General features: G+C 44.3%; 2 protein-coding genes across 2 annotated transcripts; both read right to left on the bottom strand.

Moving 5' to 3' along the window:
• Positions 1-5,342: 5,342 nt before the first annotated feature.
• On the bottom strand, positions 5,343-10,976 carry LOC136481079 (formin-like protein 5). Its single transcript, XM_066478457.1, has 7 exons — positions 9,966-10,976; positions 9,616-9,870; positions 9,464-9,537; positions 8,951-9,051; positions 7,848-7,919; positions 7,168-7,266; positions 5,343-5,700 (listed from the first exon to the last, which is right to left on the bottom strand). Exons 1-2 carry the CDS (start codon positions 10,974-10,976, stop codon positions 9,850-9,852), a joined length of 1,032 nt encoding a protein of 343 aa, XP_066334554.1. The 3' UTR covers positions 5,343-5,700; positions 7,168-7,266; positions 7,848-7,919; positions 8,951-9,051; positions 9,464-9,537; positions 9,616-9,849.
• An 11,685-nt stretch (positions 10,977-22,661) lies between these two features.
• LOC136481078 (uncharacterized) lies at positions 22,662-23,417 on the bottom strand. Its single transcript, XM_066478456.1, has one exon. It carries the CDS (start codon positions 23,415-23,417, stop codon positions 22,662-22,664), a length of 756 nt encoding a protein of 251 aa, XP_066334553.1.
• Between the last annotated feature and the right edge of the window lie 2,252 nt (positions 23,418-25,669).

The following is a 25,669-nucleotide window of genomic DNA, read 5'->3' as shown; positions in this document are numbered from 1 at the left end:
GGAAAATGACCTGACCCTATAGGCAAAGTCATTGGCAACCTATCTCAACTCGGCACCCATAGACGCATCCCTCTGGCCCTGCAAGCTCAAACAGGATACATCGTTATATTATTCGCACGTACGAGTAACTTGGAATGTCAAACTAAGTACGAGCTAAATTAGACAGTACCTTCCGTTTGAACCAAGAAATGAAATCGGGCATTTCATTTCCCGCACCCTGTCTAAGAAGGGTATCTATCTGTTGCGGGGTAGGATCCCTTGATTGACGCCAGAATTCATGAAAAAATTCACTACACCATGACACACAATTGCCTACAGTTATGTGTTGGCAAAGGAGTGGTTTCAACTACACATTATCTGTTGGTAATTGTACAACCTTTCAATGTCATATAATCTGTCGGCAATGATGTTGTATGGCTACAAATCAACTATCGGCATTGCTCTAGGGACACTAAAACTGTCGGCAAACATTTGTAGACACAATAAGTGTCGGCGTAGCCTAACCGAGCCAACAACTCAACTGTCGGCGAAAGTGTGTTCGGTGAAACGAAAAAACCCTCTGAATATACTCCCCCTCTCAACTGTAGGGCGGCGGTGGTGAAGGGGCCAGGGCGCCGGTGGACAAGGCGACGCCTGGGGAAGCACCGGGGACGTGGCAACGGTGGCCGAGGCGCCTCCTCCTCCTCCTCCTTCTTCCTCCTTCCTCCTTCTACCCCCTCCTCATTCTCTTCCTCCTTCTTCCTCATCTCCTCCTCTCCTCCTCCTCCTCTCTTTCTCCTCCTCCTCCGGCAGCGCGGGCGTGGGCGCGGCGGCGGCGCGGGCGGGGGTGGCGGCGGCGCTGGCGCGGTCAGCATGCGTGTGTGCGTGCGTGCGGTGTGTGTGGGCCGGCTAGGTCGCCGGGCTTAAATCCCCCCTTTGCCGAGTGCCCCCGATCTGGCACTCGGCAAAAGTATTTTTTTAATTTTTTTAAATTCTTTGCCGAGTGCCACCCGGTCTGGCACTCAGCAAAGAGGGGTATTTTTAATTTTTTTAAAAAATTCTTTGACAAGTGCCAGCCGTCCTGGCACTCGGCAAACCACCTCTTTACCAAGCGCCAAACTCAGACACTCGGCAAACCATATTTTTTTCACTTTTGACCTCCAAACTTTTTCTGCGGTCCTCATACAATATCTGGTACTCCATGTTCCAATGTGGCACATTTCTCAGACTTTTTCTATATATTTTTTTAATTTATTTCATTTAATTAAATTTTCTTGGATAATTCAAATTATAACTGCTAGTCATTCGAATAATGAAAAAATGAATGGAAAATAATATTCATGTTATTTAGTATAATGTGAGGCCGTATCCAGGAACAGACCACCAATTTCGAACATCTTGTTCACGAAACATGACCACGAACTTGTGGTCGAGTTATTTTTAAATTCTATAAAAAGCAAACGAAGTCCGAAAATCATGAAACTTGTCAAGATGTCATGATATCATTTGTGGAGGCTGTGATAAAAATTTGAGAAGGTTTCGCGCAAGTTGTCACGTACGATGCTTGCAAACCGAAGAAGTATGGTTTGCTGAGTGTCAAAAAAATTACACTCGACAAATCACCGCTTTGCCGAGTGTTAGGAGAAGACACTCAGCAAAGTGTTAACGACGGCTGCCGGCCATTAGCGGCTGCGGCCCTTTGCCGAGTGTTCTGTTTTGCCGAGTGCCCGACACTCGGCAAACCTGGTCTTTGCCGAGTGTTATGGTTTGCCGAGTGCTCGGCAAACCACCTATTTGCCGAGTGCCAGTTGTTTGCCGAGTGCTTTCTCCCTGGCACTCGGCAAATAACCTCTTTGTTGAGCGCCCGATAAAAAGCACTCGGCAAAGTCTGGGACACTCAGCAAAGAAGCCGTCTCCGGTAGTGCAACGACACGACTAGCGACGGCAACCTGCGCCGCCACCTCCCCCGGATCCGGCGGCCCCTGCACCCCGATGGCAGTGGCGGGCTCCCATCCACCCATTGGTCGCGCCTCCTCCAACCTGACGGGACACGTGGGACCAGCGACATCCCCTCCAACCTTCTCGTTGCTCAGGCGAGGGCCTCGACGGGGCTCGGCAAGGGCGACGCCGCGGAGATGCTGTGCGATGGCACGACCTCTCCGTCTGCATCCTTCCCCGGCACCGCCCTTTCTCAGCGCATTTCTTTCCATTTCTCACCCTTCAATCCTTCATGTAGATTGATAATAATCCATTTATTCTTGCAGATCTGTTGGGAAAATGAGTCTGTGATTCACAGCAGCAGCAAAGACATGTGGTTCACTTCGTGTTGTTAGACATTTTCATAGTAAAAACATATGTACCAAATTTTGCATTTCTTCAGAGATATTATAGTCAGTTGCCAACAGTATTCTCGTAATTCAGCATATAATTTTGTAGTTCATTGTCAGCACCATTCTCGTAAAAGGAACATGTGGATCTTCTTAAGATGATATTGCAACCACACGTGTGGTGGTTATTGTTAATCTTTAGATGCGTTATAATAGTAAATAATTCTGCAAAAAAAAGTAAATATATTAACGGAACTACACTTGGGGCAGAAAGGCATAGATTCTGGTAAATAATTATGTAAAAATCTAGTAAAGATTATTGTAAAATATAGTAAAATTTACTGCAAAAATCTAGTAAAGATTACTGTAACTAGCAAGGGTGGAAAGGCATAGATTCTAGTAAAAAATTTGTAAGTCTAGTAAAGAGATTATCGTAAAAGAGGCAGCAAGATTATAGTAAACCATTGTTCTAAAAAAAGGATTCTAGTAAACAATTTAAAAATTATCATAAAACGTAATTGACAGATCTGCACTAGCCCAGTGCATAGCTGTTGTGCCTCCTCCATCCCCCTCGGCGTCGGCGCGTCCCGCACCGCGCGGATTGACCCCCCGGCGGCGATGCGTCCTCGAGCAGCGGTGCCTTGCCTCGCGTGGACGGGGGACCCGACACCAGCGCAACCTACCCCACGCGAGCGGTATGTTGATTGCCGATCTGGCCTTTCTGAGGAAGACGGCAATGTTGATGTGCATGAGGTGCTCTTAGTGCAGATCGAAGAGTATGGTTTACTGCCAAGCTGGATTCATGGATTATGGGTTTCCAGTACCGCCGTCCGCACAGACGAGGCAGGATCATCACATGAGCATCCGCACATAGCCACTTTAGTCCATCAGCCCTCAGGTTCGTGACTCCTGTAGGCTCCTTTCTTGATTAATTGTTCGTCAGTCATTTATTTAATTCCATTTGTCTGATTAGCCATCTGGATTTTGGTAGCTGTTGGTGACTCCCGTAGATTGGAATATTGTTTATTGTTGCAGATCTATTGGCCACATTAGCCAGAGTGCGTACGTTTGTAAATCCTATCCCGTAGGTTTGCTGTTGTTTTTGAGTCTGTCTACTTAATAACTGTGTGTTTCAGAGGGAGAGAGCACACGAATCTTTTTTTTTTGAACGGTTCTTCTTCCTCCTCCAGCGAACTGTTCTTCTTCCTCCTCCGGCTGCTCGCCGCCGCCGGACCTCGTCCTCGCCCCCGCCGCCGACCACCGCAAATCACAAATTAAAAATCACAGATCAAAGATCACAAGAAACAATTTTTTTTTTCTATGGAAGGACAAATCACAGATGTAGAGGAGGAGGAGGAGAGGCTTACTGGCGCCGTCGGGGAGGCGCGCCGGCCATGGCGCCATCGGCGGCCGTCGGGGACCGACGCGACCGAGCTGAGGGAGGCGCCGTCGAGCGCGGGCGCCAGTCGCCGTCGCCGTCGCCGGTGGCCGCCGGTGAGAGAGAGAGAGAGAGGAGAGAAGAACACGCGGACGGGAGGGAGGGGATGAGGACGGGAGTGCCGGCCGGGCCCGAGTGTTTTAAGTGGCTTGTCCGACGTGTGGGCCCCACGCGTCATGGACACAAAAAAATCCATGTGTTTTTGGGTGCTAAAACACATGGGTGTTGGATAGTATTTCTGTTTTTGAACCAAATTCTTGAATGTCAGATCCCTTGTTTAGTAAATTCCTTTGTTTCTACTACAAAATATCGTAACTATTGTATGCACTAAATCAGTATACATTAATCTTATGATAATAAGCATTGCTGCCTTATGCTAATTATCACGATTTACTGCTCAGACATTTCAAGCAATCACGTGTTTGTCCATTCTTCAGACATTATTAGTATCCTGTAGTTGTTTACATTATGAATTTTCTTGGTAACTAATCACTCTGTCATTGTGTATTTTCTTTCTACTCCTCACCCTATGGGCAGATTGTAATTTTTGTTTTATTATTCTAGTAGATCTGTTGGTCGCTTGAGCATCCATCACAAATAGAACTAAAGAGGTGTCTGTCAGGTGTCCTTGTATATATCTTTTAAGAAAACATTTTGTGGATAGGCAGTGAGATGGACCAGTGCTTGATAGTCTTCATGCAATGGCAGGAAATTGTTGCCTTTTCCTCTTTTTGATATAGAACAGCTTACTAGTAAATTGGTCCTATGCCTGAACTGGTAATGACTCGTACAAAAGGAATACACGTGTTATTCTAGATCCTAGGTGTAGAATACTATTCTACGATAAACTTTTATACTGAACAATTCAGTATCGTTCAGTAGTCGTGTGTCAATATTGTTTAGTATTTCGTGGTCCTAGGTGTAGTACTGAGTGATACTAAACGCGGTTGAGTACTATTTAGTATTTTTTCTGATCTGTTTTGGCTTGTGGTGTAAAATAATATTCTAACCTAGGATGTAGAATAGCGCTGCTATATATATATATATATATATATATATATATATATCCACGTGATACGCACAAGATTAATTATGTTATTATTACACGGTTGTGACAAAGATGGAACAAGCTTTCACACTAGTAACCTTTATTATAAGTCGCATATTTGGATACATACTTTTGACAGCATAAAAGATGATCTGATGATAAGATTCTTGATCAGTACAGTGTCACACAATACCCGACCCCTTCCACGCACGCAGCGCGCCGGCGCGCTCCCGCAGCTCACCTCCCTTTTTTCCCGACGCAAGCGCTACACGACTGTCCGCCCGCACCATTTAAAAAAAACCATACTAGTCGCCAGGCAGGTTTCCATGCCGTTTTTTTTTGTCGACCGATTTTTTCGGTTTTTTTTGCCGCTCGTTAGAGTCGCCAGGCAGGTTTCCAAACTGATTTTTTTTGTCGACAGATTTTTTTTTTTTGCCCGGGACACTCGCATGGCAGGTTTCTGAACTTTTTTTTTGTAAAGTGACCACATTACTAACAGATATTGATTGGTTTTATTATTGTACAAATAATCTATACGTCTTAGATTTGCTTGGCATGAAAATCGACTATCAATGCCCATTCGATTGGCACAAATTTGTCATAATCTGAACTTTGAAATCAAATATATAGAGCACAATTATTTTCCACCACAAACAGACCGAATTTCATTTTTCATTACTAGGACACATACCCACCAAGTGATATAAAAAATCACGGCTGGTCTATAAACATGCACCCAAACCTGTTTACATTTACATTACTAGAAACAGCAAGTTGGGAGGGCACGGCTACTTCAAGGTATAGCTCTAATCAAGGCTGTGGTCCTAGTAGGCAACATCTATGATCTGTCTGTCAGAGCCAGCTCCACAAGGCAAAGTTCAAGGCTTCTCTCTCAGTCAACCTTCGTCCTGTTTAAGCCACAAGGAAAATGTGAGTGGTTTGCAGTTTAATTTGAAAAGCACCACAAAATAGCTCAATTTGCATGGAAGATATGATATACCAAGGTAGCCTGAAAACAAATGTTCGATCAAAAAGTACTAGCATAATTTACTCTTTTGTGTACTATTTTCATGTAATCATATGTTTCAAGAAATTCTATATGGAAGTCTTTAGAGTTCAAGTTTAGCAGGTCTAAGACAGGAATCATGTTTGATTACTGATTAGATTCCCACATTGATGAATGATTGCATTGAAAAAAATGAAGAGATACATATGTTAGCTATACACTGAGATGCCATGTAAAACAGGGGAAGAATATTGAAAAAGAAATGCTAGTATTAAACCACACTAGTTGGCAATACCCTGATTTTTGTACATGCATGTATGTACACATCAGGCCAATATATTAATGGATCCATACCAGATGCAAGCATATGCAAATAGGGATGCAATCTAAGCTATGTTTCCAATCTCATTAATTTACTCTGTTTTTTATCTTACAAGTCTAGTTTTTTTTTAAGTTGCCTGATTAATCATCATACAATACGACCATCGCAGTATCACATCAAAAACCCCGAATTATTAATACTGCAGGTCGCCTATGTAGTTCTACTAGCAAAAAAAATAATCTAGGCACCCATTCTGAACTGTTGGACCAAATATGATTGAAACCATGCACTTGTCACTTGTCTATATAAAGGTGCTGATCAAAATGCCCTTCTAGGGAACTTGTGTTTCTCTCTTATGGATTACAGTTTGTATTATTTGAATACTTATGCAGCAAAGGCAAAACAAGTAATACTATTTCTAGTATTACTATCAGTTCTAGCTTCTAATCCTTCAGCCATTGTTTGCAAAAAAAAAAAAAAATTGAAATAATGTTTGTCTGATTTCTCACATAAAACTCATTTGCTAACAACTCCAAAACAAATCAATTTGTGCATCTTCCCATACCTGAAGTCTAGTTGGAAAGGAAGAAATATAAAACAAAAGAACTTCCCAAATGCAGTGAAGTGCTAGTTGAGCTGCATGTATGAATCATCCTAGCAACAAATTTGGAGAGGGCAGGAATACACGACGGATTGGAGGGCATGAATACACAATGGATTTTAGTGGCATACAATAATCAAGACAATGCAATTGCAGAATTGTAATGTTGTAGCTGAAACTTGTAAGATACAATAAGCAAGAGCAAAACAATATTCACTATTAATTCATTGGCCGAGAAGAATAGGAAAATGGGGCATACGCCACTCCCCCCATCTCCCTGTCTCATTTGCATTACCTCATAATGAATATATATTTCTTTAAATGGATTTGTCTCTTACAAAACTGAAACCAGCATAGCACAGTCAAAAAAAGGTAAAGAAATCTAAGTTTACTACAGCACAGAGGAAGATAGAGTCAATGAGGGCAAGACTCAAAGACAAAATTACCTGGAGCGCACCAACATGGAAAAACGGATGTCTCACTTGGCCATCAGCCCATCACGCCTGCTTATTCAGCACCTGAACTTCAAGGCCATAGCTCCATGACTACCAAAAACCCACTATGACAAGAGTCAGTTTGGTTGACAAATCAGAAAAGATAAAAGTTCATTAAGTGAAGTCTCCGACGCATAACTACATGGATAGCTGGATCTTCAATCGAAATTGACCGAACTCTAGCTGCAGTGATGATCAAGTTGAAGTTTTAATTTGCCATGCTTATGCATTGAGCAAAAAAGGAGCTGCTAACTAGTAAAAAATAGTTACTATATCACAGCAGTCACTTATAATGTAAAAAAATTAATCATAGTACTAACTCTTGTGTCTCGGAATCAGTAGTCCACTAAATAAGTGAATCCACTCAATTATAATTTTATTAATGAATCATACTGTGGAATGTGTTTCTAAATAATACTTTTTATTGTCGCGTAGCAGGCTACGATTCCTATGACCAACTGTTTTCTGGAACAAACCTAATATTTGTTTCTAGAAATGAATATTTATGGTGATAGCTAATTGCTTAACCATCAAATGTTTATCGGACAACACTTGAGAACCAAAATAGAAGAGATAGCCTGATAGTCTTCTACAATAAAATGGCTTCCCAGAGAGACCACAAAATACTCAACTTTAGAGCCATGAAGTTATCAAGGGACACTAGTTTCATACTCTGGTACTGCTATCTTTCTGCTTGTTCCTGGCTGCATAAACAGGATAAGGTTGAGAGTTGAGACCAACATCATCTGAAAATCCTCAGACTACAATGTTCAGTCAGACAAAACAATTTTAGCATAGGTGGGCAGGGCAGGTTCAGATCCTGGTCTTAGAAGCACCATGCCTGCAATGAACATACTAATGGGGTGGGCGCCTAGGATATAAATTTTAGTGTTTATTCAGCAATTAAACTATAATCATCCATCTAACTATACACTCAATCATACATGATGCCAAAACCAAAGATTAAAGCAAACTGGTTTGGTTCCTACGGTCTGAAAAAGAAAAGAAGCATTCTTTGACAAATGAATTTTTATGGTTAAGGACAAATTTGGTAATAAGTACTTGTGGGCCAAAGACAAGAACCAATATGTGGTTTAAAAAAATGATTTGTTATGACTAAGAATAAATTCAGACATAAGTCTGTTTATCTGACAAATGAGGAACATGTGTTCTTCATATAATCAATTTTAATGGCAAAAGAAGATTAGGTCCAAGTACATAACACCATGTTCTTTACTAATGTGATTAAGTCTACCAAAATAGCAGTTTGAATCTCCTTTTTAAGCCTGTGAACTGAAGAGTCTAGTCTAGAACTGGAAGGGAAAGTACACAAATTATTTACCTAAATAATCTAGGACAGACATGGAAAGAAAATTGTTATATATCTATAACTGAAAACAGAAGCCATTAGATCAACCTTGCCCCAGATTAATAGGACTGAACTCAATATACACAATTTATGAAGAGATGCTGTCAGGATGCAAGAAAACTAACCAAACATGAACTGAGATGATTTTATTGGAATTACATATATAAACATGTACCATTTTCATGAATGAAAACAACTCATAACTGCAGTAATAAAGAAAACAGGCACATTAACAGAAGGCTTATCCTGAGGCAAAGCAAGAAGCAGTCACAAAGCATAAGGTGATGAAGATGTGGCATAGCTGCCAGATGCCGTTGGGTGTGGCCTATGGCCTTCGGCGATCTCGCCATGCCACACAACACTCACCCTGACACCCTGTAGACGAGGGGGGTCTTCAACTAACATGGTTGAACTAGGGGGTGCTGGATGTACCCTCACCGGATCATGCACAACATCCAGCCATGGACCTGGTTGGGGAGTAAGTTCAGTTGACGGTGTGGTTTACTCAAAAGAAAAAGAAGGCGCATATGCATAGTATTATCAGCTGTAGATTGCATGATACAACAAGCCCATGAAAAAAGCTATTTGATTTAGAATCAAGAAAAAAAAGAATTGACACATTAATTTCAGAGCTGCATTACACACAGACCTCTATAGTGAAAAACACCCAAGTATGAAATCGCTTAATTAACGTGGAGCTAGCCAGCATTGCCACATCCATGATCATTTAATTTACAAAACATTGTAATAGAAAGAGATTGATTAATCAACTGAACTAATAGTGTAATACTGTAAGTAGATATCTTTTGCTCACAACACCTTGCATCGTCCGCAAAAATAAATCGAGAAAGAGAACAGTGATAAAGAGATTGATCATACATATTTGGTGCTTCCGTTCTAACTGCCATCAGGATGAGCTAGTTGTGCTCCTGCTTGTCGGTTCTTTCCTACACCTGCACAAAAAATCATCAGATCTATGAGCAAAATATAACAAAATATTTGGGATTCAGATATTGCTAATTAATGGGCACCTTGCACATCAATACTCAATGGGGAGTTCATCAGAAGGATCAAACCAAGGAAGATCGGAGAGGAAGTCCGTGCAGCCACGCTTTCGATGCTCCAACTAGACCAGGGACCTGCTGGATCTGCCCTCTGCCCTGGCTTACCTGCACCGTGCGCAACATCATATGGAACAATTTAGAATAAGGAGAGTATGCACAAAGGCTTATGTGAAGCTCACAATTTCGTCCTCATGGTTGTGTTTACTGAAGAAATCCATGACACTAATACAGAACAGAACATGAAACAATCAAAATAAGAAAAGCGAATTACACTGTACAAATATGGAAGTATTTCATGTTTTCGCAAGGCTGTTCACCTTGAGCAGCTGCTTGACGTCCTTCTGCTCACCCCTCAGGTGCACTGATGTGTCATACACCACTGCTGAGCTAAGCTCAATGGACGCCGCCCAAGCTCCTGCACTGCAGGGGAAGTGAAGAAGACAAGACACGCAGAAATCAAGGCCAGTGCGACAACAAGGGCAAGAAGAGGAGCCATCGGTACCTGGGAGGCGAGGTATAGGCTGCGGAGAGGGTAGAGCGTGAAGCCGTCGGAGACCAGGCGGCAAAGGAGGCTGTCTGACGTCGCCGTCGCCGAAGGACGGGAGGGGAGGTGCGACATGGCCGGATCTGCTTTGGAGGGGCACGCCAGCGCCGCCACCGGTGGGGGAGAGGACGTCGTCGCAGCTGTGGGTCGGGGAAGCGGCGGGGCCGCGCCGCCGTGGATCGGGAAAGCGGAGGGGCCGCGCCGCCGCGGATCGGAGAAAGGGCGAGGGCCACGCCGTCGGGGAAGGGACGGGCCGCGCTGCCGCTGGTGATGGAAGAGACGGGCCACCGTCGGTGCCTACGCCTCCCCTGCGCGAGGCCGAATGGCACACTGGGGAAAGGCGGCCGAGAACGCCCGGCCAGGCGGCGCATGCGGACGCACGGCGCTGTGCGGGCGGCACGGTGGAGACAGCGGCGAAACAGCGGTGGTATGGAGAGGGGTCGGACGGGCGGTGCCGGCGGAGAGAGGGAAAGAGGAGACCGAGCGGATTGTGTGGGGGAATAGAAACCGCAAGTCCGCAAAAAAAAAGAATCGTGCGTGGGTGGGGAGCGTCGGAGCAGCATACCGGCTCGAGCTCGTGGGTGAACCGGCGCGGGGAGCGCCCGTGGTCGGCCCGGTCCGAGGTGGGAGCGGGGGAATCCGCGCGGGAAACGCCCGACGCTCGGGGTCGGTGATTCGGACTCGGGTACTGAATATTAATCAGTACCCAGGGTAATATATATATATATATAGAGGCAGAGCAACTAGCAGGGTACTCCGATACATGACTAATGCCAGCATGCATGCACATACATGGCAGCTTATTCATGAGGCGACGTGCTGGCAATAAATCACGTACATACCTTACTACACTAGTCGAGTTAAATTCAAAGAGTCTGGTATGCCGGTAATGGTGCGGTTAATGGCCTGCACCGTTTCGAGCAAGTCACGAACGATGCCATCCACGGCGTCGGAAATTTCACCTTCTAGGCCATTGTTGCAGGGCGGACTAGCTGGAATTACGCCATCGGGTTGTGCTAGCGTAGAAGCCACAAGCAGGAGAGCTACGACGGCGATGGCCGGGAGCAGGGCAGCAGTTGGTGCCATGGATTTGAAGGCCATTTGTTGGATGCGCTGGTACTGCTAACTCTAGTTCGGTTCGTGCTGTGTGCCAATCGTATCAAGAGCATGGGAAATTTATAGGTTCGTCGCAGCTACTTGGTGTGGCCAAAAATGAGCTCTTGGATACTCGGGGTCATGTGTACCGATCGTGACATGGCAACAAAACTCAAAAAAGGATAAGATATACGAATGTAATTGTCAAAAAATACTGCCAGCTAATAAACATGGGGTTGGACGTTTTTCAATTTTCCTTGCACGGATACTACAAGTACACGTGAAGAAAATTGCATGCCTAATTTATTAGCTACTATCATCATCGGATACGTACTTGTATAGAAAGCTCATCCATTTTTGAGTTTTAAACTACTAAAAAAGATTTTAGAAGACAGATCGCCTAATTAACAGAGACGGCCATTTTTAGGAGCCACGATCATAGGCTTAGGCAAACGTCTACCTCTGTGAATCATTTATTTACACAGACAGCCACCTCACGGAGACCGTCTCTGAAAATTTCTATTAATGGAAGTTGATAGTCTAAGAATGCCTCCTCTAGAAAACAATTAAAAGAGGTGGCACTTTTAAGAGGCCTGCCTCTAGAAGCAATTGCAAACATTACTACAGAAAGTCTATTCACCGGCGGGACCTTCACCAACGGTTTTGAGATAACCAGCGGTGATACGTATCTCCTCCGGCTCGTACCTACGGGACCCCCTGCTAGTCGAATAACCGACGGTGATTACCGGTTTCACCGTCAGTCCAGCATATGATCTGGCAGTGAACGCAATTTCGACCTTCGCCGCCATGTCGTCCACTCAACCGGTGGGTAAAAGGGTTTTCACCGCCAGCTGCTCATTCTATGTCCGACGCCCGGGGAAACCAGCAGAGATAATTTTTTTCGCCAGTGCCAAGATGGACGAGTGTGCTGCCCTTCATCTGGACTGAAGCTCTAATAAAGTAGGCTTGCCCATTGTTCCTCTGTTGCTATTTTTGTGCACGCCTCGCATTGTGCAGCCGCCAGATCCAAAGGCAAGGTATGCTTTCGCACTTTAATGATGGGTCTTTGTCGGATTATGTTCCTCTATAAGCCTTGTTTAGATGTTGTCAGATTAATCTCAATCCACATGTGTTGAGGTGGATTGCTATAAAATTTAGCTCAAGATCCACTTCAATCCACCCCAACACATGTGGATTGATCCAAATAAGATCTTAGTGATCTCATTAGTAAGGAAGCTCTGATCCTACTGCACAATGACGATCGCAGGCTCTACGAAATGGAGGAGGCCCCTAGCAAGAGGAAAGCACTGGCCAGCCTCACAGAGGATGTCATTCTCAAGATCCTCCGCCGCCTCCCCGTCCGCTCCTTATTCTGCTGAAAATGTGTCTGTCGCTCCTGGAATAGACTCATCTTCGACAACCGTAAGGTGCTGCCCCAGACTGTGGCCGGCTTCTTCTACGACACCAAGACTTGTCCTTCTTGCTATTCCTTGTTAACAATGTAGCTGTCTCAGATTGCTGCAATGGCCTCATCCTATGGTGGTGCCTTGGGGCTACTGCTGGATACCGCTATGTCGTTTGTAATCTGGCAACCTAGAAGTTTAAGGTACTGCCGCCTAGCATCCATAAGTTTTGTGAGGCTCGCTTGGCGTTCGATTCGACAGCCTCCTCGCACTTCCATGTGATTCAATATGTGGAGAAGGAGGGTGAGTGCGTAGGTGCAGAGATCTACTCATCTCAAACTGCATCATGGATCTATAAGCAATCTCAATGGGGCCAGGGTACTGATGTGACATATTTTAGATCAGCAAGTGTGTTTCTTAACGGTTTTCTGCACATTATGGAGTACTCAGATGGGTACTCTCTGATACTTGCTGTGGATATGGAGGAAAACACATGGAGGAGAATTCGTAGGCCTAGTGGTGCTAAACTCTCCATCCATCAAGCTTAGGGTCACTTGTATGTATGTACTGTTGGTGCTCGCAATAGGTCCCAACTTTTAATCTAGATACTTAAAGACTATGGTACCAATGAATGGACATTGAAGTGTACTGTCAGCACGCTGAATGTGTTTGGATGGACTGATATTGAATTTGGTTTCCTGGATTGTGATGTGGACTACACAACGATTGCAGTTCACCCAGAATAGAATGATTTTCTTTGTTGCAGAACAAAGAACCATCATTGCATATGACCTAGACCACAGAAAAGTCCATGTCATCCCTACCCTTGTCATTTGGTATCATAGATGTAGGGTCGTGAAAGAGGACATGAGCAGACAATACTATATTCCATATGTTACCTTGTTCTTGGATACATTAGCATAGGAGTAACTAAAGCTGCATTTGATGTATCTCTCTGTCACAGCATGTTCAAATGGACCAATGTTGTTTGATTGTCTATGGACAAGTTAATTTCCTCTAGGATGGATGTTGTCATTATTGCAGCTAAACTAGTGTGCCATCTTTGTTGTGTTTTTGAATTGGTTTCACCTATCCGGCAGCGTCGCCGCATGCACCGCCGGCGTAGCCTCGTTCAACCTCGTCCGCCGCCTTTAATCGCCGCCTTCACCGAGCTAGGGTTCATCGAAGCAGTTATCTACGAGTACAATGATCCCTCATCTACTCCGCTCTTATAAATACGAGTATCATATAGTGTACGTTGGCATATCAACTCTGAGTTCCCATGTACGCATGAGCCTGTACATAAAAATTACGATAACAAAGACATAATAATAAAATTACATATACAATAACAAAGACCTTTTTCCCAATAGGTCAATGTTACAATCGAAGTGTACCAACACATTAAAAATAATCACCTCAAAAATATTCTTCTAACACCAAAGTAGGGTCAAATAGGTGCAAGAGGATGCCGGAGGTGGATGACGAACTATGCCTATTTGGAGATGAAGGGGCGCGGTCAAGCGAGGTCCGATGAACCCATGCCTCTCCGGAGATAGTCCATTCATGCCTTTAATGGATAGACAGTCCGCAGACGGTCCAGAGCACACCGCATAGGATGGATTCATCAACTTTGCAGACAGCCCAGGCAACAATTACGTTGCAAGGGCATCACACCTAGCTTCTCTAGGCTTCGGCGTGACTCCATCTTCAAAAGCATTCTTCTAGTACCTCTTGTGTGCATTATTGCTGACTATGCATAATAAAATTTGTATGTGGAGGGCTTTCTCCCATAGAGAGGCTATATACATGGATAGGAAATTAGGCAAACAACAACAGATGGATAGGGATTGAATTGGGCAAAACAATAACATAGACGAACTGCTTGTCGTGGGAGATCAATGGCACCTGCGGTGGCTAGTTTTATAAGCGTGAGTAGTGGTGGTAAGTGGGAGGAGTGGTGATCGCACACGGTGGTACTGTTATAGATGAGGATGAAATGTGGCAGGGAATCAAATGTGATAGGAAATCAAATGTGACAGGGAAAGGTGGCATCATGTTCACTGCTCCATCGCTCGTGACTCACGTGGGGTGGCTGCTGATGTCACGGACCTTGATTGTTGCCTTCCCCGCATGCGTCTTGAGGTGGGGCAATTTAAGACAAGGTAAGGGGAGCATCTCTAGCAAACTAGAGGAAACAATGATCAGGTTAGGTAAATAGCCGTATCCAACGGTGATCAGGTTGGTTGAGGCGAGTGCCATCTCCACGGTGTAGAAGCACTATTGTAGTCACTCTGACTTCTGCCTCTCGGTCCTCTTCTCGGCTGACTTGACCCTCGGGCCCTTCTCGTTCGCTATGGACCAATCTTGAGAGTGGAGCGGAGGGATGGGAGCTATAAATTATGGTTATGTACCCTCGTTCGTTCTATTTCCGCTTTTATAGAAGAATTTAAGAAGAAGCGGTTATCTATGAGTACAATTATCCCTCATCTACACTGCTCTTATCAATATGCATTCATACGGTGTACGTGGGCATAGCAACTTTGAGTTCCCATGTACGCATGCGCCCATCCCTTTGGTCCGCCAGATATTGCGCGTCATTAATTTATAGTAATGCTAGGGAATCTGAACCGCATCGTATGGAATGCCGACTCAGTGTGTGAGTAATGAATGTACCAACTTCCAACACTGTCTTAGCACTTTCCCCGGGAACTGGCGTCTTCCATAGATCACGTGGATCTTAACTACTCCTCTCCGCTTCTCCATCTTAAGGTTGGCCTATTTAAGACGGGGCTAGATCTGCTTCTTGGCAATGCACACACTTCTTCCTCCTTAGATACAGATAATACAGACAAAGCTCTTGAGCCAACCATCTATATTTTCTTCATCACCATGGTGCTCCTTCTCCAACTCCTCTGATGGCAATAGTAGCCTTGGGAGAAGGCCTTCAAGATTGGGTACGACCAGCATCTAGGCGCAACTAGGGTTGCATGATCTAGGTGCAAGTGGAAGTTTTGCGATTAAGGATGTTTGCTTATTTGGGCAAGTGTAAGGTCGAGATGGCAGACTAGAGGGGTGTGAATAGTCCTTTCTAAAAATTAAACACCCCGGCTAACAGAAACAAATGAGGAATTAAAACTATTAGTCTAGCCAAGACTGCACCCTTCTATCTGTGTTCTCAAGCACCTTAAAAAGATCCTAGACTAGCAACTAAGGTGCCAGGATAGCTAGAGTCCACCTAACTAATTCTAGGAGCAAGGTCACATAAACCTATGCCACTAGTACTTCAAGCAACAGGGGAGCTCATACACATGCTAGTAACCAAAAGCACAAATCCACCTAAGCTCACTAGCAATGCTAAAAAACAAGGTAACTAATACTAAATTAGAGAGCGCAAATTACTTAGCTACACAAACTAAGCATAGTGACTAACAAGGTTACTCAAACTAAATTAGCCATGCAAGGGAGCTACTTCTATGCTGCACAAGCAAGAAGGTAACTAGCAAGCTACACAAGCTAACTAATTACAAGAGCAACTACACAAGCACAATGTAAATGATGTAAATACAATCTTGTGTAATGAGGATGCAAACCAACGGGGAGACAAGGAAGACACGGTGATTTTCATCCTAAGGTTCACGTGCTTGCCAACAAGCTAGTCCCCATTGATACAAGCTCCAAGGTTGTCACCGGTCTTCTTGTTAGTGGTGACCCGCAAGTCACTCTCTCCCACGTGGAGTGCTTACCACAAGTTCTAGCACTTGACCCGGCCGGACCACTTGTTGCCCTTCGCGTCTCGCTCTACTAGAGTTGCTCTTCGTGGCTCCCGCAAGGTGAGCACAATCCCCCTCACAATCACTTCTCTGGGGCACCGCACAATCTTCTTTGCGTGCTTCGACGGAGACCACCACCAAGCCATCTTGGAGGTGGCAACCTCCAAGAGTAACAAGCACCACCGGCTTGCGACTCGATGACCTAGTGCCACTCGATGCAATCTCACATTCCAACACAATAGAATCACTCACTCGTAGTCGATTTGCACTTTTGCAAGCACAAGTGAGTTAGAGGGCTCCCAAGCACTCTGAAGCATGGACACAAACTCCCCCAAGGTGCTCAACCTCAACCATCGCTAAGGCACCCCTCTATTTATAGCCCAAAGGTCAAATAGAGTCGTTATACATTTTTTGTGCATTGACCGGACGCACATGCGCAGAGACCGGACGCGTCTGGTCGCTCCGACACCGCCACATGTCATGACCATTTAAAAATAGCCGTTGGCGCGCTCACACACCTGATCGGACAAGCCTCCAAGTCATGACCGGACTCATGATGCCACAACATCCGGTCGAGTCTAGAGAGCTCCCAGAGCCTATTTTCCACGATCGGACACGTCCGGTCCTTAGTGATCGGACACACCCTTGCGTCCGATCACAACGCCACTGGTGTGTCATCTTGTAAATAGTGTTTCACATGGCTAAGTCAGTGTCCGGTCATAGCCAACCAGCTGTCTTCGCCTTGGGTCACTTGACCAGATGCGTCTAGTCACCTCGACCACTCATTTCTTTCACTCCACGCGATGCGTCCTTTCACTAGATCAAGAAAGCAAGCATGTGGCCACACAGTCCCTCTCTTTGGCAAAGAGTGCATGCAATGCTTATCTATTTTTACCCTTCTCAAAGTGCATGCAATGAATGAGAAGTGGAGCGCACACAAGGCTCCCTCTCTCTTTTTTAAACCAAGTGTGCTCTCCTCCATTCACTTTAGCATAGATTTCTTCTCCATTTTCACCACCTTTGCAAATGTGCCAACATCACCACGTGTACAACACCATGTGCTTGTGTGTGAGCATTTCACAAACATTTTCAAAGGATTAGTCACTCAATTCACCACGCCACTTGATCCTAGCAACAACGCAAAGTTAAATTGCTCAAGTGGCACTAGATGACCGATATGCAAACAAGCTTGCCCCTCTTGATAGTACAACCATCTATCCTTAACCTAGTCATAAACTTCTCTATACACCTATGACCGGTGAAATGAAATGCCCTACAAATATACCTTTGCCTTGCGCATTCCATTCCATCTCCTTTGATATTGATGCAACACATGCACAAACCTTGATCAACAAATGATATGATCCACTTCATATCATCACATGGCCATATTGGTTCATCTTTCTTGACCTCACTTGCTTTTCAACATTGCCTCGGTCCATGGATGCCAAGACTTAGTCTTGCCCTTCACTCTTGCAATCAGTCCGTTAAGCCAAGCCTTGTCTTTAGCTTCTCCACCTTAGTCAGATGACTCTATGTCATGTCTCATATGCAATGAGTTCCTTCATCATATGTGTGAGCCTTGCAACATATCCAAGCCATTTCCACCTCCATGGCATGTGTTGCTCACACAAGTGTTCCTATGGACTAATCATCTGTGTATTTCACTTAAACACATATTAGTCCCCCCAAGATTGTCACTCAATTACCAAAACCAAACAAGGACCTTTCAGCAAGCCAAGGGGTGCTCAATGCACTTTGGCATTTCTTGTACTGCCGATTCACCAACCTGGTGCCCTGGCGATCCTTCTTCATCTAGAGCAGCGCGACGCTTCTCTTCCACTCCTCCCCTTCTTGCCTCTATCTCTCTCATGCTCATGACCGTGAGAGGTACAACAGGGAAGGTAAAGCACCTCACTGAGATGCAGGTGGAAGTTTTGTGAGGTGCTGCCTCATCCTTAGCTTGCACTGTCTATCTCTAGACTCGTCTATGGGATGTACCTGTACTCGATAGGTCTTTGTTATTGTACACCCAGTAGTCTTTGATAGGTCTTTGTTATTATAGAACTATGGAATGTTACTGAAGTTATCATAACAATTATGTTGTTTATATATAGTTTTTGCCTTACAAAACAATTAATAACTAAATGGTTGTGACGTGAGTGGTTTACTTAAATCATCATATCATATGATGTACCTCTGCGCTATTAGATCAAATGGCACTGGTTCTCGTAGTAACTAATGGTGATTTGATTTGAACAGTAGGTGTATCATATGTTCTACATGTGCGAGGGTATTCTGATTATACCCCAAAACACTCTGACTTCCCATGTACGCATGCGCGCATCCTTTGGTCCATCGGATATTGCGCATCATTAAGTATTGTTATAGATGAGGATGGAATGTGGCAGGGAATCAAATGTGACAGGGAATCAAATGTGACAAGGAAAGGTGGCATCGTGTTCACCACTCTGTAGCCCGTGACTCACGTGGGTGGCCGCGGATATCACGGACCTTGAATGTTGCCTTCCCCGCATGTGTCTTGAGGTAGGGCTATTTAAGTCAAGGTAAGGGGAGCCTATTTGGCAAACTCCAATCCTTATTCCTCAATTAGCATTAGAAATACTAGAGAAAACCTTGAGTTGCACGTAGTCTCCCATCACCATGGTCTCCCTCGTCCTGCATCGACTCTAGTGCTGCTAGGAGAAGGCCTTCTAGATCAGCTTCTGCCATCACCTATGCGCGGCTATATGTCCACTTGTTTCCTTGGTGTTAGTGGAAGTTTTGCGAAGATAGGGAGGAAAGTATGCTTCCATGGAGCTTCATCGCGATGCTGATGAGAACTTCATCGCACAGCTTGCTTGGGAGTGGAGTAGTGGCTTTGTGCACATCATAAATGCAGATGCGACGGTGCAAGGGAGCAATTGAAGATGCGATGGTGCAAGGGAACGCTTGTTTTCCTTCCTTCTCTTCCACTTGGTTTCCTGTGTGGGTTGGTCTCCTCGCAGGGCTTCTTCTCCGCACCGGAATTCATTGGGTACGCGGCAGAGAGCACTTCAAGGGGTTCTGGTGTCCGCTTGGTACAAGTCACCAGTTTCTCGTGCACAAGCGCAAGCCGTAGTCGGGTATGGGTTAGCCCCATACTCATTAGTTCTTTGTTATTGTACATCTCTTATTCGATATTGTAAACATGTTTAATGTAATGGACTTTATCAATAAAGAGTTGCTTGCATCACTTTATTATTGTGTAATGTTCGCCTCGATTAATTCTTTTAGAAGGAGGATACGGTGTGCGTGTGCGCTATTTCATCAAACGGCAAGGGTTCCCAAAGTAAAATAAAGGTGATTTGTTTAGTACCATAGGCACATCATGCGGTATACATGTGCGTAATTAGAATAGTGGTACTTGGATGGCTTGAATAATTTTATGTCTTGTGTATACACGTGCTGCCATGTACCCATGTTCATTCTGCTTCCACTTTTATAGAAGGATTTATGAAGAAGCGGTTATCTACGAGTACAACAATCCCACATCTACACAGCTCTTATCAATATGCATTCATATAGTGTACGTTGACGTATCAACTCTGAGTTCCCATGTACACATGCACTCATCCCTTTTTTTAAGATCTCTGTGCCTCCCTTTGGTCCGCTAAATATTGCACGCCATTAAGTTATAATGCTAGGGAATCTGAACCGCATCGTATGGAACGCCGACTCAGTGTGTGAGTAATGAATGTCCCAACTTCCAACACCATCTCACCACTTTCCTTGGGAACCGGTGTCTTCCCTAATGCGTATGCCTAGATCACGCATATTAACTGCTTCTCTCCGCTTCTCCATTTTCAACGGTGGCCTATTTAAGCTAGGGCTGGATGTGCTTCTTGGTAATCCACACACTCCTTCCTCCTTAGATACAGATAGATACAAAGCTCTTGTGGGGGATATACCCCCGGTACCCACAACACAAGACATGGGCCGCACCCCAAAGGTGGCCCAGCCCACAAGATCAAGGCATCCACCACAATGCTACAAGAACATGTGATTTATTGTATAATACCAAATAGGATAATTTCCTTGTAACCCTACCCCTTTAGAGTATACAAGGAGAGGCAGGGGTCCCCTAGTGGGCATCTCCACATATCTCAATGCAATACATTGGAACAAAGGATGTAGGTATTACATCATACTGATGGCCGAACCTATCTAAATCTTGTGTCTTGGTGCTTGTATTACCATCTAGTTGGTATCTCGCGCACCTTGACCAATTCATCTACTACCGCAGGCATACCCCTCGGTAGACTACTTACCAGATTTTGTCGACAGTGGCGTGCCAGGTAGGGGATGTGCATGCTAATTCTATGGAGAACCATATGGGAATCTTTTCTTCAACCAACATCGCCAACAACTCGGCATTCGGCGGCAACTCGACGCTGGCACGTAGTGGATTGCTTTCCTTGGCGAACAGCTACACATGCTATAGTCTGATGCCTTGTCATACGCCTCCAATAGACGTAACACACGATAACAAGATCGGAGTCAAGCAATCTAAGAAAGCTAAGTCAAGTCGCTTCCTTATTAAATATTGTTATTATACTTCCAAATATATCTGTATGTCTGCATGATTTTGGTTAGAAGAAACCTAATCGCATCTTGTTGTTGCTCGTGATTTCTGATTAGATACGCAAGATCATTTTCATGGATCACGGCAACCAGCAATTAGGAAAGGCCACTGGCGATAACACGATGTGGAGTAGTGTTTCAACCAAAGATGTTGATCGGCTGTACAGGCTAATTAGAGTAGTTGAAGAGATATACAAGCACATATGCATCTAGATCTACACCACCATGGAAGCGACCTCACATATCTTAGGCATGCAAGGAAGATCTTGGATTGTGCCCTCGCCTCGGTCGGACACGTTCAAGGGCTTCACCTCCCCACCCGGATTGACTCCGTCAAGCTCCGATTACGCTCGTTCGCCTATGACTTTGCGTACCCGTCCGAGTTGTCAAGCGAGCCATCCGAGCTGCCAAGTGAACCGTCCGAGCTATCAAGCGACCATCCAAATCACACCCATCTACTCGGACATCATGACTCGTCGGCTCCTCTACTCCACTCGGCGTCAATCAAGCTAAGTCACGCTTTAATAGTCTTCTAAATATTCTCTAATATTCATATGTCTCCGATATCGCTCCATGTTGTTTTCTCCATAATTATTCTCCAAACGACTTTTTTCTCCGTGTATTCCATCTTAAAGATGACACACGCTTTTGACTCAATAAATCCCCAAACAGTCATGTTGACGCTTGGATGTCCCCAGAGATGGCCCTATCTCCGGTTTCTCCCTTCACGTGCATGAGCGTCTGCCCTCTGCGTTACCAGTGGTACAACGGCTCCTTGGCGACGCTTTGTTCTTCCTACACGCACATGGGCTCCAGGCTCCGCTCTCCACGTTATGGTTAATGGGCTAGCTAGGGCTGGAGACTCAGCTACAAACTAATTGTTCGGACAGTTTATATTAAATATAAACACTTCATCCAAAAATGAACATAATATTCATCTACAACCGATCGCCGAGCTACATACGCTATTTCATCATAGCTGATTTTCCTATGGGTTTTATATATTTTATTTTTACATCATGAACTACCTATTCTACATAATTTTATTTCAAGGACCTAGTTCAATCAACGAGCTTATGCTCGGGGACTAGATCTGTCAAGAAGGACAAGAGGATCATCGTCTGGGTGGTCCCGCCACCTGGCACTCGGACTTCACCACCGACCAACTGGTTGAACTGTTCGGTTGATGGACTTCATCGCCGACCAGTTGGTTGGACTGTTCGATGCTCACTTTTGCTTAGGTATTCACTTCACCGCCAACAAAGGCTGCTCCTATACCATCGCCGATCATGAGCCATCAAACGAGCCGTGCCACGTCATAATGATGATCACCATGTAGAACAACGCCGTGACAACCAGTGGCGTAGCTAGGATGTGTAGCTAGGGTGGTCCATTGTCTAAATTTTTTTAACCGCTATAAATTTAACTTATCAGTACACAAGTAGTATATGAATTACAAAATACAATTAAGGAAAAAAGGACATATAGAGTTCATAAAATAGACGAGTATAGCTTTCTTAATGTAGAATTGGTCGAAATATTACATACCTATAATAGTTGAAGAAGAATATGTCACTACTTCTTCTTCTTCTTGTCAGGCCTTCGCCTTCTAATAGCCATGAAAGTGTTGATGATCTCTTCTTCACTCAATTGTAAGAACATATCCCGCTCAATAAAAGTCACTAGACAATCATCAAGAAGGCTATCACCCATCTTATTTCTCAACTTATTCTTGATAAAGGTCATTGCAGAAAATATTCTTTCAACACTTGCAGTAGCCATCGGTAGAAGCAATACCAATTTGATAAGTAAATAGACCCAATGATAAACTTTATCCCTCTTTGTTTCAACAAGTTTTACTGAGAGGTCAACAAGATTGTTTAGGCCTTTGAACATTTCATCTTTCCTCATGTCATCAATAAAAGTTTCAAGTTGCAGATCGAGTCTTAGCAAGTCAGAGCTTGAAAAATCATTAGGGTAAAATTTAGCAAGTCTATGTACCTTGTTTGCATCAAAAGAAGCGAAGGAATCTGTTGGATTCAAAGCAGCCATACAAGTAAGCAACTCCATATTTACCTCATCAAACCGACTGTCAAGCTCTTGACTAATTTTATCAATAACTCCAATACATACTTCTCTTCTGAAGTGATCATCATTTGTTTGGTCCTGAGCAAAACGTGCTGATCTTCCATATGGCACATAATTATGTTCCATTCCAGGAACTTGAATACCATATTTGTTGCAAAATATTGTAACCCTTTGAAAAAATGAAACCCACCCTTCAGACCTCATTTGCTGCATTTTACTCTTTGCCAAACGGACAAGTGACATAGCATTAAGGATATCTTGGTCTTTTCTTTGCAAACACAGTGACAATTCATTTGTATGTCCAAGAATATCAAGCATCAAATGAGCACTGAAAATCAAGCATCAAATGAGCTCCTCATTATCCACCTTCACAATTTTATCATCAGTTGCTCCATGGGGTGTCATAAATAAGTTATATCTTTCTTGAGCTGCGTTGTGAGCACTTGTGACACCTCCCACATGTAAATCAAGTGCATCATTTCTATTCCAATTTCTCCAACCACCTTCAACAAATGCAGATTTCTTACTTTTCTCCTTTCCAAACAAGTAGCACACAAAGCAAAATGCTGCTTCCTTCTTGACACTGTATTCAATCCATGGATATTTATAAAACCACATAGGATTGAATTGTCGATCCCTATTTCCAATTTTTCTACTTTCAAATTGATGTGCATAAGGTTGGAATGGACCTTTAATAATATATGATCGTCGAACTGCATCTTGATCATTGACTGGATAATTTGCAATGGGTTGTCTTTCCCCCGGATCAAGTGGAAGCCGACTGATATCATAAATAGGTTCTTTTTGGGCAACTGGAGGTGGATTTGGAGGCATTGGAGTTGGAGTTACATTTTCTTCAATCACTCTATCTTGATCTGGACCATCTTCTTGTTCAGACATTGGAGTTGGAGTTACATTTTCTTCAATCACTCTATCTTGATCTTGTCCATCTTCTTGTTCTTCCATTTGCTCTTCTGGAATAGCTGCAGCCACAGAAGGAGATTGAGAACAAGCCTTCTTCTTTGATTCATATTTCTGGAAAAGAGAGGCAATATCACCACTCCTCTTCATTTTTAACAAATCTGCATGAGAATTATATGACGCTTCAATTTACCAAACCAATAATCCAATACCGTAAAAAACATATAATTTAAATTAAATCAGTTTTATATACCCATACCCTGTGCACTTTTGCTGTTCCTGGCTTGCCAATTGCAGAAACGTGGATCCTCCGAATCTCGGATCCTGGCTGAAAGAAAAAGAAGCTGAAAGAAAAAGGAGAAACGTGAGTACAGAGTAGGGCCTTGGCTTAGCAAATAGCAATTGAGTCTTCATCTTAGGTTTTTGATGTATGTACATACCTGATCCTAATGGCTGCTGCCTGCTGGATTGCTGGTTGTTGTTCACAGAGTCACGGCTTAGCGTTTGCCTTCGTTGCTGCTCACGGAGTCACGGCTTAGCGCTTGCCGTCGTGGACTCGAGGTCCTCGTGGAGTCGCCGCTCCCTGTGCTCGATCCGATCTCGACGACCGCACCCGCGCCGTACGGAGGAGAATACATGATAACGTGAACCGTTGGTCTCTCGCGAGTTGCAATTCCAGAAGGCCGGCCAAGCGTGTACACGATCAATTCTCCAGTATAGCCTACATGGATGGGCTTCGGTTGGGCCGAGCGCAGGGTGGTCCGTGGCCCACAGGGACCACCCTGTAGCTCCGCCCCTGGTGACAACCATGACCACCACCATGATGGCAGGCAAGAAAGCTCGAGGGCCGAGCAACTTCATTGACGCCGACCAGATAATGTCATACGTCACCGACCAGCCGTTCTGAGTAAAGATAAGTACCCTTCCTATATATGTATTTAATATAATTTTCTCCTAGGTGCTTCTCCAGTTATTATTTCTCTGATCATTCTCCATATTTAGTATCTTGAAGATACTCCATTTCCAAGTATACCATCTTAAAGATGACATGCAAACTACGCCTAAAGCAAATCCCCAAACAATCATGTTGACGCTTGGATGTTTCCAGAGACGGCCCTGTCTCCGGCTTCTCCCTACAGTGCACAAGCGTCTGCCCTCTGCGTTATGGGTGGCAGGTAGTGGCTCCCTAGCGACCCTTTGTTCTTCCTACACGCATATGGACTCCGTGCTCCGCGTTACGGTTAATGGGCTATCTAAGGCTGGAAGCTCAGCTACACACAAACTGCTCGGATGGTTTATATTAAATATAAACACAAAACCCACCAGAACACTAAGTGTTCACAAAAAGCTGCTAAGCACTTTTACACAGCATTCAAACATAAGTTTTTTTCTAATCTACTAGACATTGTCTCGTTCCTCGCTGAACAGGTCGACGTCTTTGGCAAGCTTCGCCGCTGATTTCTCCGCCGATCAACTAGTCGGACCGCTAGGTTCATGGACCTCATCACCGACCAGTTGGTCGAACTATTCGGCACTCGCTTCTACACGGCGCTAACTTCATCGTCGACCAATTG

The sequence above is a fragment of the Miscanthus floridulus genome, chromosome 9 (assembly GCF_019320115.1).
Source record: "Miscanthus floridulus cultivar M001 chromosome 9, ASM1932011v1, whole genome shotgun sequence".
NCBI classification, from domain to species: Eukaryota; Viridiplantae; Streptophyta; class Magnoliopsida; order Poales; family Poaceae; genus Miscanthus; species Miscanthus floridulus.
Note: the sequence above shows the minus strand (reverse complement) of the source record. Positions and strands in the feature narration are given on the sequence as shown.

What these genes read in the sequence shown, in the direction of transcription:
- LOC136481078 (XM_066478456.1), bottom strand. Translation starts at nt 23,417, where the DNA reads ATGTCACTTGTCCGTTTGGCAAAGAGTAAAATGCAGCAAATGAGGTCT.
- LOC136481079 (XM_066478457.1), bottom strand. Translation starts at nt 10,976, where the DNA reads ATGCATGCTGGCATTAGTCATGTATCGGAGTACCCTGCTAGTTGCTCT. An exon ending in ACGTCAAGCAGCTGCTCAAG is followed by an intron (nt 9,871 to 9,965) that starts GTGAACAGCCTT and finishes GTTCTGTATTAG; the next exon opens with TGTCATGGATTTCTTCAGTA.